This window comes from Scomber scombrus, chromosome 16 (assembly GCF_963691925.1).
Source record: "Scomber scombrus chromosome 16, fScoSco1.1, whole genome shotgun sequence".
NCBI lineage: Eukaryota > Metazoa > Chordata > Actinopteri > Scombriformes > Scombridae > Scomber > Scomber scombrus.
The window spans coordinates 14,596,700-14,610,086 of record NC_084985.1 but is presented as its reverse complement, the minus strand read 5'-3'; the positions used below and the strand labels follow the sequence as shown (position 1 = coordinate 14,610,086).

The 13,387-nt window shown below is 38.7% G+C and overlaps 1 protein-coding gene across 1 annotated transcript; it reads right to left on the bottom strand.

The window, feature by feature from the left end:
* gmpr (guanosine monophosphate reductase) lies at positions 1-8,445 on the bottom strand. The gene is made up of 9 exons (XM_062435930.1): positions 8,086-8,445; positions 5,115-5,234; positions 4,513-4,596; positions 4,201-4,374; positions 4,045-4,126; positions 2,067-2,173; positions 1,433-1,475; positions 1,157-1,316; positions 1-884 (listed from the first exon to the last, which is right to left on the bottom strand). The coding sequence occupies exons 1-9, from the start codon at positions 8,170-8,172 to the stop codon at positions 704-706; spliced, it is 1,038 nt and encodes a 345-aa protein (XP_062291914.1). The 5' UTR covers positions 8,173-8,445; the 3' UTR covers positions 1-703.
* Positions 8,446-13,387: the final 4,942 nt, after the last annotated feature.

Genomic DNA, 13,387 nt, shown 5'->3' with positions numbered 1-13,387 from the left:
TAAATTAGCAGAGGGTCCTGCATGCAGTTTATTGCAACAGAGTTTCTCCAGTGACACTTAAAGGGATGATGTCCCTGGTTCTTGCATATTGATATGCACATTCATAACAGCAAACAGTTCAGCAGAATAATTAACCCAAAATGATCTTAGCACTAGTATCAGCTTTCTCCCGCTGAGTGTGTTTACATGCAATGTGTTTCATACATACTCAAATTCTTGATATCCTGCTAATGGAGAAATACACAAGTTAAAAGGGTATTTTGAAAGATCAGATCTTAAGTACACATGTCTCAGTAGTCTGGCTTTCTTAATCCCATTTCCCAAAATTGTGTAGGATTTATCCAGGAAGTTACATTAAGTAGAACAGGACATTTAGTCATGCCCATACATTGAATGTATTATGTGTTTGTAGCATGTAAACACACTTGCTGTAGGATTAAGTTAATTGGAGTGCTGTGATACCTTTGGGAGAATGTTTCATGTTAAATTTGAGTTTATTTTAATCACAACCTGCAGGAAACTAACAGCTTTCTGACAGCAGATATCCTGAGAGAAGCAGATTGTGTGATGGTGTTAAAGTGTTTGTGTACATCTTCCCTTATCATCCCACTATTGCACATTTAGACTCAGTCTAACACTGGTACAATGCATTTTATGCAGTCTGTGTAAGTGTTTGTGCACATGTAAACCCCCATCCCATCCACTAAGCGAACATATGACTGGACTGTTGCGTGACACGGATGAAGGTGGTTCTCCTGCTCAACTCTTTGAGCTTGGCAGCACCCACGTAGGTGCAGGTGGAGCGAAGGCCCCCCAAGACGTCCAGAATGGTGCACTCCACATCTCCTCTGTAGGGAACCTCCACTGTCCTGCCCTCAGATGCCCTGAGCATAGGATTTAAAAAATAATAATACTACAGATATACTAGCAACATAAAACAGAAATAATTTCCATTGATAAAATTTACAATATGAGGTTTTTCCACAATATTATACTTATTTAATCTACAGATGTGAAACATTAGAAAAACATTACTGAACTGATTATTTATATCAAGAAGAACAGACATAATCTGGAACATAATTGGTGGGACTGATGGAACCACATTTATAAACTTGTCATAGTTGTTAAGTATCTCCTAAAATCAGACACTCACCTATACTCAGCAACTCCACCGACATATTTCTTCATGGCTGTGTCAGAGCTCATGCCATAAAAGAGTTTGACCTTCTTGCCATTCTTCTCTATGACCTCCCCAGTGCACTGGTCGTGGCCTGCAAGCATTCCTCCCATCATCACAAAGTCAGCCCCAGCACCTGTGGAGGCAAATAAGGAGACACAAAGGTGAGTACTGCACAACCACATATGACTCAATACAGTATGTGACTTATGTCAGGATGAAAACAACAAAAATGGTGGGTTGAATACTCACCAAAGGCCTTAGCTACATCTCCTGGACAACTGCAGCCACCATCCTGAAGAAACAGATAGATATTATTCCATGATGTTTAATCAAGCAGCATTGAGGACTGAGGATACCCTCTACTGTCTACCCCAGTATTATTATTGTCAATACTGTATTAAAAAAACAGAACCGTTAAGCAACTGAATGAATGTCATTTTGTTGAATTTTCCTGCAGTATGGTATTAATATAAATACTGTTCACTCACTTCACTGTGTTTAAACAGATTAACATCTTACCTCAAACCTCAGAAACCATTATTACTCAATCATGTTGATCTACACTGCAGATTATGTAAGGATCCCTGGTTAATATTTGTATGTTAGTTCCTGTACATGACTGACTTCACATGAAACAATCAAATGTTCTCTTTGAAGTGCAAAAGAACTAAATGCAAACCATACTCATGTGCTTCTTTGTTTGTAATTTTATTACAATGTCCTACATATGTAGAGTATATATTTGCATGATAATCCACTACCTCCATATCTAACTTGACCACAGTTAGGCTAATTACTTTTTTGTTGGACTGATGCCCACAAAACCCTTTGTGTGTTCCAATCTACATATGTATCTATGTTTTGTTCAGTGATATGGACTTACAGAGATAATGTGTCCTTTGAGTCCATGGGCTGAATCTGCACATTCTATAACAGCACTGAGTTGTGGGTAGCCTACCCCTGTCTTGATCCTCGTCGTGCACACGGATCCTGTAACACACAGTTCACAGCGCACACTTCAGAAAGGTCAATCTTCATGTAGCTACAGGAACCTGCTGTCTTTCAAATCTGGTTTTGTCTGGTCATGTGTCTATTCTATAGTCAGCAAGCAGAGACACATCAGTTCACACAATTTCATATAAGTAGCCAATGTAAATGATTGCCTATTGAGAGAGAAACCAATAAAAGAAGTGGCAGTAAAGGTCACCGGGATCCACAGTTGCAATTTTAAAATGGTTAGCTAAATAGAGTTCTGTTGCATAAACAACAGCTAATCTGCTTGGAAAAAAACCCTGAGAGTTGTTTTTCAAATCCTGCAAGCAGAACACGCAGTTAATGGTGCCGTAGAGTAACAATAAACATACACTAAATGTACAGTAATAGGCACTTTATGAGTCCATTAACTCATAAAGTGGCCCATATTTATTCAAAGGGAAGTCACTAGAAGGGGTCAAATGAAGGTAAAGGTTGTTATGGGGGAATCTTGAAACTATGAGAATATAGATTGCCATTTGTGTGTATTTTTGTCATTGGGACAGTGGGGATAGAGTTCAGGGGGGGGACCTTGACACTGTCACGAGGACTGCCCGTATTGCTATGTTTGCCAGGGTTCTTAACCAGGTGGTGCTCAGGTAGATTAGGTAGGTAGATTAATGTTATTCCAGGTCTGAAAAGTGAAGCCAAAAAGTAACCTGCATTCTCTCTAATAGCCTGCAGAGGGAGACTCCACTGACTCCAGCGTTGCTATTTCAGTGTGTTTTCAGTTCATGAAAGATACTTGTAACATTTTAGGCACCTAAAAACGTCTTGTTTACATTCGGTTATACTAAAAACACACAGTTTTTCCGGTAAGAACATTTTGTTTTAATGGTTTTAAGTCAGTTTTCCTTAGCGAACATAAGCATTAACGTTAGCATTATAACAGCTGTTCATAAACTGTAAATGCACCATGCTAGCAGCTAGCTTTAGGTTTAGCTCCAATCTCATGTCAAAATCAGTCCAAATGTGATCAATTCTGGTTCCAAAAATTCAATATGGCGATAGTCAAAATTTAAAACTCGAGACTTCAAAATCCACAAACCAATGGTTGGTTTCACAGTAGGTATTATTTTTATACAGTCTAAGATGTAAGATCTTTGAGTTGTTATGGGGGAATCTTGAAACAGAGAAAGAGTAAAATTGTGCATAATCCTCATGCAACCAACATAGTGATTGCCCAACATAACTTAGTCCTCCTAAGCGTAAGGCAGCTTTCATAGGACTAGAAAGTACCCAAGCCCCTATTTCACTGATTTGGTGGATCGGTAGTTAAAAGATGAAAACTGAGTGAAAAACAGTGAGTTGAAGAGAAAAAGGACAACATGGAGGAAAGGCCCTTCTTTTTGCATCCTTCATTTTCAGTTTCATTCATAGAAATACTTACGGCTGTTACGTTCTCCTTTTTTAAATAATATAGTGTGATTGTTAAAGTATTTTCTCTATAAATGAATAGTTAGACCTAAAAAAAAAATTCTCTGCTCTCTGAAATATTAATGAAGGATAAATCACCCATTTATTAATTACTGATAATATGAATGCAAAATACATTTATGGTCCAAAATTTGGTAAAGGGACTAATTATAAAGGGATAGTTGAGTTAAAAAATGTCCCTCTCCATAAGGGTCAGCATATGAACAGTATGTAAGGCTTAAGTGAAAACTATTACAAGCAGTCAAACTTTTCTGTAACCTTCCTGGCTTTTGCATGTTTGCCTGACCTGTTTGTCATTTGTGTCTGTGCTTGTATGTGCTGACTGTGCAGTTTTTGTGTTGACTTTGAGGGAGCACACTCCTTCACTAACACACTCAGTCGCACCCACCCACCTGGCCCGATGCCCACTTTGATGATGTCAGCTCCGGAGAGGATGAGCTCCTCCACCATCTCTCCTGTTACCACGTTACCGGCCTGCAAGGAGACAATACTAAGATACAATACATCTACACAGTGTGCTAAACCACATGCTCAACCATCTCTCTTACCATGATGGTGTGTTTGGGGAACTTTTCTCTGACTGTCTTGACAAACTCGACAAAGTACTCAGAGTAGCCGTTGGCCACATCCAGACAAATGTACTTGAGGGCAGGGACGGCTTCCAAGATGGCGCACAGCTTCTCCAGATCTGCTTTGCCACTGCCTGAGCTGGCAGCTACATGCTGTGGGGAAAGTCACAAGGCTGTACTTTAATGCCTTTTAAAGGAGACCCTTATAAATAATAGTTTAATAGTTTATAATTATGTTCTTGCTGATAAAGAAGAACAACCTAAAAAGAAAGAAAAGACACATTTTGTTACCTCTAAGCAATCTGGATGGTTAGCAGCAAAGTTTTTCCAGTCTTCTACAGAGTAGTGTTTATGAATGGCTGTGAAGAGGGTGTGCTAAAAAAAGAGAGACAGGATATTGTTGGCAGCTTAATGGCATAACTTGAAGCAAATCCATAAACATAAAAATCCACATTTTTATGTTTGACTACTTATTTGCAGCACTGTTGTTTTTTCACTTCAGTTTCCTCTTTTTAGTTTTGTCTCAAAGTTTCCTTACTTCACATACAAGAAAACAACATGTTGTCATCAGCGTCATTCAGTTCATAATTCATAATTAAAAGATTACAGACATTTTTTTTAAGTCCCCATGACTTAGTCAGTTACAAGGAAAAGAAGTAACATCCCAGATGCAAGTTTTCTTCTAGGACAAACTTGCATCTGGGATGTTACTTCAACCCCCCCAAGATTTACCACCGCATCCTGGTTTTTGTTTTGTAATTCTATCTCAAATACTTGCCAAGAAATCTCAGTGGAGGGACACATACAGAGATTTTTGGCAGGGACACACAGACAAAATGCACAAACACAGTGCTGCTTCTATTTATTTTTCATCCATTTAGTTGTTAACTCACTTTGCTGAGGACCTGTGCCATCTCAAATGTTCCTGTGGTGTCCATGTTGGCAGCGATGATGGGGATGCCAGTGTAGGTCTGTTTGGAGTTGCGGAATGTGAAGGTCCTCTGAAGGTCCACCTGAGGGTAAAGAGGAATTGGAAATTTGTAATCATTGCCTCCTGGGAAAATGCTTTAATTGTGACGATTGTGATGATTTTTTTCCTCAGAAGTTGCCTGAATGACATAATCATTTTCTCAGAAATGTGAACAGCTCATGTGGCTCATGTTCTGAGTCTGTGTGGTCATTAGGGGAAGGCACTGAATCATTTACATCAGATAGCTAGATTAGCCAGTGCTGCTGCATGTAATGTGATAAGCTACGTGAAACGAGCATTGCTCATTGTGTCACATTAGCTGTGCCCTTTACAGGAAAGTATTTATCTGTACTCATGATGCAAGCCGTGATTCTTTAAAACATAAATACATAAATAAATATAAATAAATCTGATTCCAATGAGTTGACATGAGTCAGTAACCATTGAACTGTCAGCTGCTCAGTATAAGTAGAGTTCACAGATTCAGATTTAAAAGCAACACAAGGTAACTTTTGAAAAAATAAATTCTTGTTCTTGTTTCACATTCTTGTTTTTGAAATTAAAAACGTTAAATTCATAATCAAATAAACACACTCTCACTCAATTAGATTTACTCAGAGGTCTTGCTGCTACAGCCTTCTTTGGTCTGGTATGACCACTAGCTTATGGTGGCTAATGCAAACTAAAAGTTAGCTAACTTAACCGAGTCACTATGTACTCATTATAACTACTGTTACGCTACATTTACCAAAAAACCTTAAAGACAAAGTAAGTGTCAACATGATATGATAACTCAATATTTTAAGTGAATTGGAAATATATTACTGGAATTATGAGATGCATTAAAGATTGTTATCAGAGCCATCTTTATTGGCCCAGTCTCTGGTTGAGTGGCTTTATGTACTAAAACACAACATAAAGATCTTCATGAAGATACATAAAGTGTGTCTATAATATATATAAAGAAGGATACAAGTATTTGAGACATAATTCAGGCTATTAAAATGACCTTCTTTATTAAACAGTTTTAGGGTGTTTATGCTTTTGTTGAGTATAGCAAAGATATTTATTATACAAAGCTACTTCAGCTGTGAAAACAGGCCAACAGCACAAAGTGTGCCATAACCTTCATGGAGAAATGCCTCTCAGTGCAACATCAAAAATGAGGCTATAACTCATAGGCGGGAGAAAGAGGAAAGCTGTGAGAGAAGTAGGGAAGGGAGGGAGGGAGGAGTGTCCAGTCTGGTGTATCCATTTTCTTGCTGCGGCAAATCAATAAAGGCCTCTTCTTAAAGCACACTGACTCAGCATATAGCTGACTCAACTGGTGCAGTCACTGCCCAGATCTGACGTTAGAGCATCTGTAAAAAGACTTGATGAAATCCACATTGAAGGGACATGTTTGTGTGGTGCATCAGTGCTTGAATATCTTCCATGGTGTTCAGATACACTCCCCTCCTCGACACAGCCTTGATGTTGGGTAAACTTAGTTTTGGCAGGTGGGTTTCTGTTCATGCTAAATGCAGCGATAATTCAAACGGGAGCAGTCAGAATGTCAGCAGATGGATGCTTGTGGAGTAAATAGGCCATGGGATTTGGCTGCAGTGTATTGGTTTGCTGCAATGAAGTCATCTTGTGTAGATTAGAGGGCTTTGAAATTATTTATCATTTTAGATGTTTTGTTTAGGCTACATGAAAAACCAGGATATTTAACTCAGAAAGTCTGAATAAATGAAGTAAAAGCAGGAAAAGAGGATTTGATAGTAAGAAAAAGTAGAATTGGTATTTACTACACTCAGTATACATCAGTTCATGTCTATCTGTGCTGTCAGTGTTTATTTTGCCATATATATATATATGGCAAAATGATACTGGTGTTATATATATATATATATATATATATATATATATATATATATATATATATATATATATATATATATATATATATATATGTATCGTGTTATCCTGATGTCTGTGGTGTACGGAATGTGCTCTGGTTGACTGTATCACACAGTCCTATTTTTAAACAGGTTTTCTGAGAAGTCTCCTGTGTCTCATGTTGCTTGCCATCTCTCAGTAGCCAGCCCTCACCCACTTCCACCCGAAATCCGGTGCCATCACACCAGTATCATGATTTTGGGTTGGTACCAGTACCCAATCTACTGACACATAGCACAATTGAAATTATAAGCGCAAAACAAAAAAGAGAGGATTGTGTTGTCCTATGGAGCCAAACAAAGGAGTGTGGGACATATCTTGGCCTATGTATCCTGCTTAAATGATAATACTTGAGCAGATCAGGTCAATTTAGATTTTTTTAAAAAGACTTCTCTCTTTTTCTTTTGTTGTTTTCTCTGTTATTGGCCATAGTGTCTTGTCTGGTACAGACTACCCTTGTTTTCTGTCACCGTTAAGAAGGTCACTCCACTGTTGCATGCTCATTCAGGCTAGTTTATTTTTTGCTCAGTGAAGTACAAAGGCAGTCCAGACTTACTGGCTAATACTAAACAAGACAATTACAAGAGGCATAAATTCACATAAACATTCTTACAAGATTATGGGGGTTAATGAATGTCACTGCTGTTGCTGTTCTGCAGGTAAATATATCCATTTTTTATTTTAAATCATGTTGTATCTTTATCTTAAATCAGTGTAGCAAACTGTGATAAGGCCCTGAAAGGATTCACCCCCACCTCCCACCCTCATGTATAAATGGTTAAGATATCACTATTGCGTCACCCACCATTAAGCAAAACTGAACAGTTTTGCCTTAATGCAAAACTGAACAGATTATACTCCTCCTGAGAGGTGCCCTGGTCTGATGGTTAATTTAACAGTAGTTGAAATACTTGGATCACATTATCAGAGAAGAAGCAATTAACAGCACCAACCTCTGAGCGGCTCTTCAGGCTGCTCCTCTTGGGTCTGAAGAGGACATCTTTAAAGTCCAGCTTAAGGTCTGCATCTACTCGAGGCATCTTGGATGCCCAAAACACTGATGACCAGGATGAGGAAGATAAGTAGGCAATGGAGACTCCCTTGAGGAAGGCTGCAGCAGCAGTGGTGGTCGATGGTCCCAAGCTCCAACCACCAAACCCGAGTTTCCAGGCGGCCAGCGTATTTATAGCAAAGGGGGGCCCAGCCCAGCCCCGGCCCCCATGGCTTTATTTGGGCCTTGGCTCCCTCTCTCTCTTTAACCTCGTTCTCTCTATCCCCCTCTGCTCCCTTCTCCCTCCACTCCTCCAGCGTTTTCTCTCTCCCCCTTCTCCTTCTGCAGTGTGGCAGGAGCAGCAGTGGCCAGACTGCCAGGCTGTCCCAGCTGCTGACGCATACACACAAACACACAAACACACACACTTTTACACACACACATACACAGACATGGTAGCACTGCAGTGGGTTATGTGCTGCAGTGCTAAAGAGCACACCTGCTGTCCATTTGGGGCATTGCTCCCTAAGCTTTTGGCAGAAAGGACAGAGAGAGGGAGGGGCACAGCAAAGAAAAAAGGAAGGTGTGACGTGGAGACACAGAAGAGGAAAGATTAAACCAGCAAAATAGTGGTGTCTTCACTCACATCGCATTGACAATCAGACTAAAATGTAAAAAGCCATCAATTAGTCTTGGCAGAATTATATATTCATGGCAGGAAGTATGAAGTCAGGGAAATAATGCATTGGGTTTTTTGTACATTTGTTTTTCTATTCTATTTTCTGTCGTTTAAATTGCTAATGCATTAGTTTATCTGTTTTTTGTTTTGCTTGAGTATGTTGATACTATATGCATACTAAAGAACAGTAGACTGTAATACTTTGGTTTAGTCTTAATCCAGAGTTTTACCCTTCAGCATCCATAACTCTGACACCTAAATAGACCTAAGAAACTTAAAAATGACACAAATAGAGAACAGACAAAACTAAACAACAACAAACAAATCACAACACACATTAGTCCTGAAATTGAATTATAAATACAACATTATTATATGCTGTGCATCATTTCACAGAAGAATCAGTCATGTGTATCAAAGGTCATAAGCAGGTTGAAGTCAGTGAAGCCAATTCAAATGATTTAAGTATTAACTGTTTGTATTGATAAAATAATACAGACATCATTTTGCATTGCATCAATTTCCCAGACTTGTTTTTAATACTGTACACTTAACTGTTAGTGCAAAGTCAGACCAGTAGATGTCAGCATAGTTGAAGAAAACAGCTGCTAAATAAAGACCACATTGAGTTCTAGGGTCAAAAGTGTTTCCTGGCAACAAGACTTTTTCTCTTGTGATATTTATGTGTCTATTTGCCACTGCCTTTATAGCACAGTTACACTGTTTTTAACTGGAGTTTCTTTGTGTTCGGTCCACACAGGAAGCTATTATTCCTGAAAGCATGACATTTTTGAAAATTGACTTATTTTCCAGACTCTCATTTCCTGCACTGCAAGTCTGTAACAAAAAAAGTCACATGTGGCATAGCAAACTCTCTTGAATGGACTGTAATCATGATTTGCGCAGCGTTTACTGATGTCATAACTGTATGCATCGTTAACATATCACTGATAAGATAAGAGTAATCCTCATCGATGGAGTAAAGCAGTTGCAATTGATATAAACCCACTGCACTTTAACCCCTAGTGCACGTAACACTGAACTGCATTGATAAGAAGGTACTGACTGAATAATGGGCCCCCTGCTGAGGCAGTAAAACTGATAAGAAAAGAACATTTACTCAGTGTACTCCGTGTATCGTGTGTCAGTTCACGGGGTCACAACTGGAGTCTCAGGTGTTCGTCTGAGTTATAGACTAATGCAGGAAGTAGGTGAAAGTGCAACCAGAAGCCATCATAGAAAATACCTGTAATGTTTTAGTTAATGTGAGCCAACATGGCAAATTGACTTACATGTTTATGCTTTCACAAGATGCTTTATTAAAACATGCGGGTTGCTGCATTTGTCATTACACTTATAATACTCACAAATCTGATAACTTTTTGTTAAGTCCTAATTGTCAAATGCTAGCACGCTAACATTCTGAACTGAGATGATAAACAAATTAAACATTACGCCGGGAACACTAAGCCTGCAGCGAGTTGCCACACAATCTCCATGCATGGCAACTCGCTGCAGGCTGCTTTTTCGCCGCTCTTCGGTGTGTTCCCGGCGTTATACCTGCTAAACTGCAACATGTTAGCATTGCTTTTGTTAGCATATGTTGACAACCGCTGTGTTTACCTCTACGTTTATCACAGAAAAAACATATTTTTATCTACCGTTACTGTTTTCAGTACCACTCTAAATAGTTGTACTAGTACTTGTAGTATTAAAATCAGACTTAAGACTAGATAGTTGATTATTTGATAAAGAAATACATACATAATACATAATATGCATACATAATACATAATTAAGTCCATCACTTGTACTGAAGCTGACACTGCACCTCGCTGTCTGTGCCTATCTAAAAATTGAAAATTGAAAAACATAATTAATCAAAATTGCCTTAAACGCGTTTTCATCTTAACATTGGAACATCTTTCAGGTATGCAGAGAACACGAAGCCTCTGCAGTCTATATAAGCACCAGACTTCACTATAACAAGTGGAAGTACAAACGGATGTGTCAATGACGACACTTGAATTCTTTGCATGGAGAACATAGTGTACCCTTGCGGGGTGTTTACACAAATCTAAAACTTCCACGAGAACACACAGGCATGTGTGCATGCATAAAATCAAACACACCAGACTGTCTCAATTGGAGACACAGCTATTGTCTATTGAAAGTGACACCACCACCACACACATACAAACACACACCAGACTATCTCAGCCCTGTTTGCCCTCCTGGAAACTTATCTCAAACACATTCGGAGGAACATTTTTCCCCTGGCAGTGTGTGTCACTGGGCCAAGCAGATGTGAAAACCACATGGCAGTGGGAGGGTAAAAGTTGGTGGAAATCTTTGATCTTCAGTTCCTGGCATGAGTTGAAATGATAAGAAATTAAAAATTCCTTTTTGTTTTCTGCCTGAGTGGCTAAGGTAACGAAGATGAAGAGGAACCGCTTACTTCAGGGAATTATGCACCGCTATATGTTGTGATGAATTCACATTTACATTTAGGAGACGAGCTACGCATGTGTGCTTCAATTCCTCTTTCTCTGTGGGCCCTGGCTTCTGCGTGGAGTACACTTTAACCACAATAAGTGTAAAAATAACAAGTTCAAACTACACAGAAGTAGGTCATAGGCCATTATGTGGGAACAAGACAGCATGGCAGGTCTTCAGAAAGACGAAAGAGTTACACTTTATTTACCCTTTATTTAACCAGATGTTTAGCCCATTTGGAGCATGGATCTCTTTCACAAGGGAGACCCGGCCAAGAAGGCAACAGCACACTTCATAATATAAATCACAAGCTTAAAAAAAAATATACAAAACAACATGTAGAATCTATGTGACGTCATTTAGGCTGTACCCTCTAGTTATTCAGTATTTACAATTATCTTTTTTTTCTCCTTACCTCTAAAACGCTCAATTGTTACTCCCTTGTTCCCCTTAGTCTTGTTTTCTTCCACCGTACCTCTAATTAAGTACATGGAACCATCAAGTATTTGATACCTGATACTTGATTCATGCAACAAAATTACAGTGTAAATCTCAGGCTTTATTATAAAGTGTTACTGGCGTCAACACTTGGCCAAGTTGCCATGTCAGTCATATATATAGCAGCTGTTTTCGTGAGACATGCCGAGAAACGTGACATTGGCAAGCAACTGTGAAATAGTTCAACATTGGTGGCAGCAGTACAGACCTGTGGAAAACATCTTTGCCTGTGTTTGACAGTGGGCGTGAAGGAAATGTGCTGCACTGGCCATCAAACACACACAGCCAACAGTGCAAGTGTCAGATGTGGGTCCGTCTGGCCACCAATGACATCCCACCTGAAATGCCTTCCTGTGCCTCTTAAAGTTGTCTAAAAATATATATATATATATATATATATATATATTTTTTTTTTTTTTTTTTTTTTTTTTTTTTTTTTTTTCCACATTATGCATAACACAACTGCACCAGTAATTGTAGTTCAAAGAAACTCAATGTTCTGCTGCATCTTTTCATCCAAGATGTGTACAGTGGCTCACAGTATTTTTAGACATAGTATATTCAGACATATCTATATGTTCCACTGATAAAAATACAACTGATAAGTTTTTATTTCTATTTCTTTTTGCTACATCCACACTAGGAAAGGGAGATATGACCTTTTAAAATTATAAGCATGTTTTGCCAGTACATTTAAAGACAGAACTGAATCTACTATCAGCTACTGTATTTTTTTAAAAGCACATTGTTTTTGTTTTGTGAAGCTACACTTTGTTTCAACAAATTATTAAAAAGGCTGTAAATGCCCCACATGTCAGAAATATTTTCTCATAACAGGATTCGAGTGGAACATAAATATGCAACAGATTAAGCAAATCCAATCCATATTTTTTCAATGAGAACAGCTAAGCCATTTCAATTTTCCCTTCCTATTATTCTCTGACATTGGCTCTACATGGTGCCACCCACTGCAAAATCAGCATTTTGTTGGAAATTTCTCAACAAGAGATTAATTCAGTTGTGTGTGGTGTTAGATATGTTTTTGCTGCTTTCTTAAGCAATATAGCATAATAGCATAAGTTTATCAAGCTTTTTCAAACTTTCTTGACATGACTAATGGTTTTTGATTTTTTGCTTCAAACGCATGTCACTGGGTCAGGGCAAAGAAGACATGGCATGAGCAGTTTGGCCCTGTTTGTTTCTCTGGATTGTTCCTACATGTGCTTGCCTGAGAATCTGTGTCAGGGATGTAAACAAGGACAGTTATTGCCAGTGGTCTTGATCAAGATAATGCATGCCTCTATTATGTCCACACCCTGTCCCATGTAAAACTGTCTTCCATTTTGGTTGAAGTTTAACTTTACAGTACTGCAGTACCACATCACTCCTTACACTGTACTTCTTTCCTTCCCTGCTGTTAACAGTGTTCTTTAAGTGGGTTGTAAAAAAAGAGATAGGAGGAGAAAGGGGAGAGAAAAAGAGAAAAATTCTCACCCAGAAAGTCAGGGAGGCGTTCAGAGATGGATAACTGCAGACTTATTAATAGTTGTTATACTTAACTCTCATCTCCAGACTTAATAGACACAGTGCA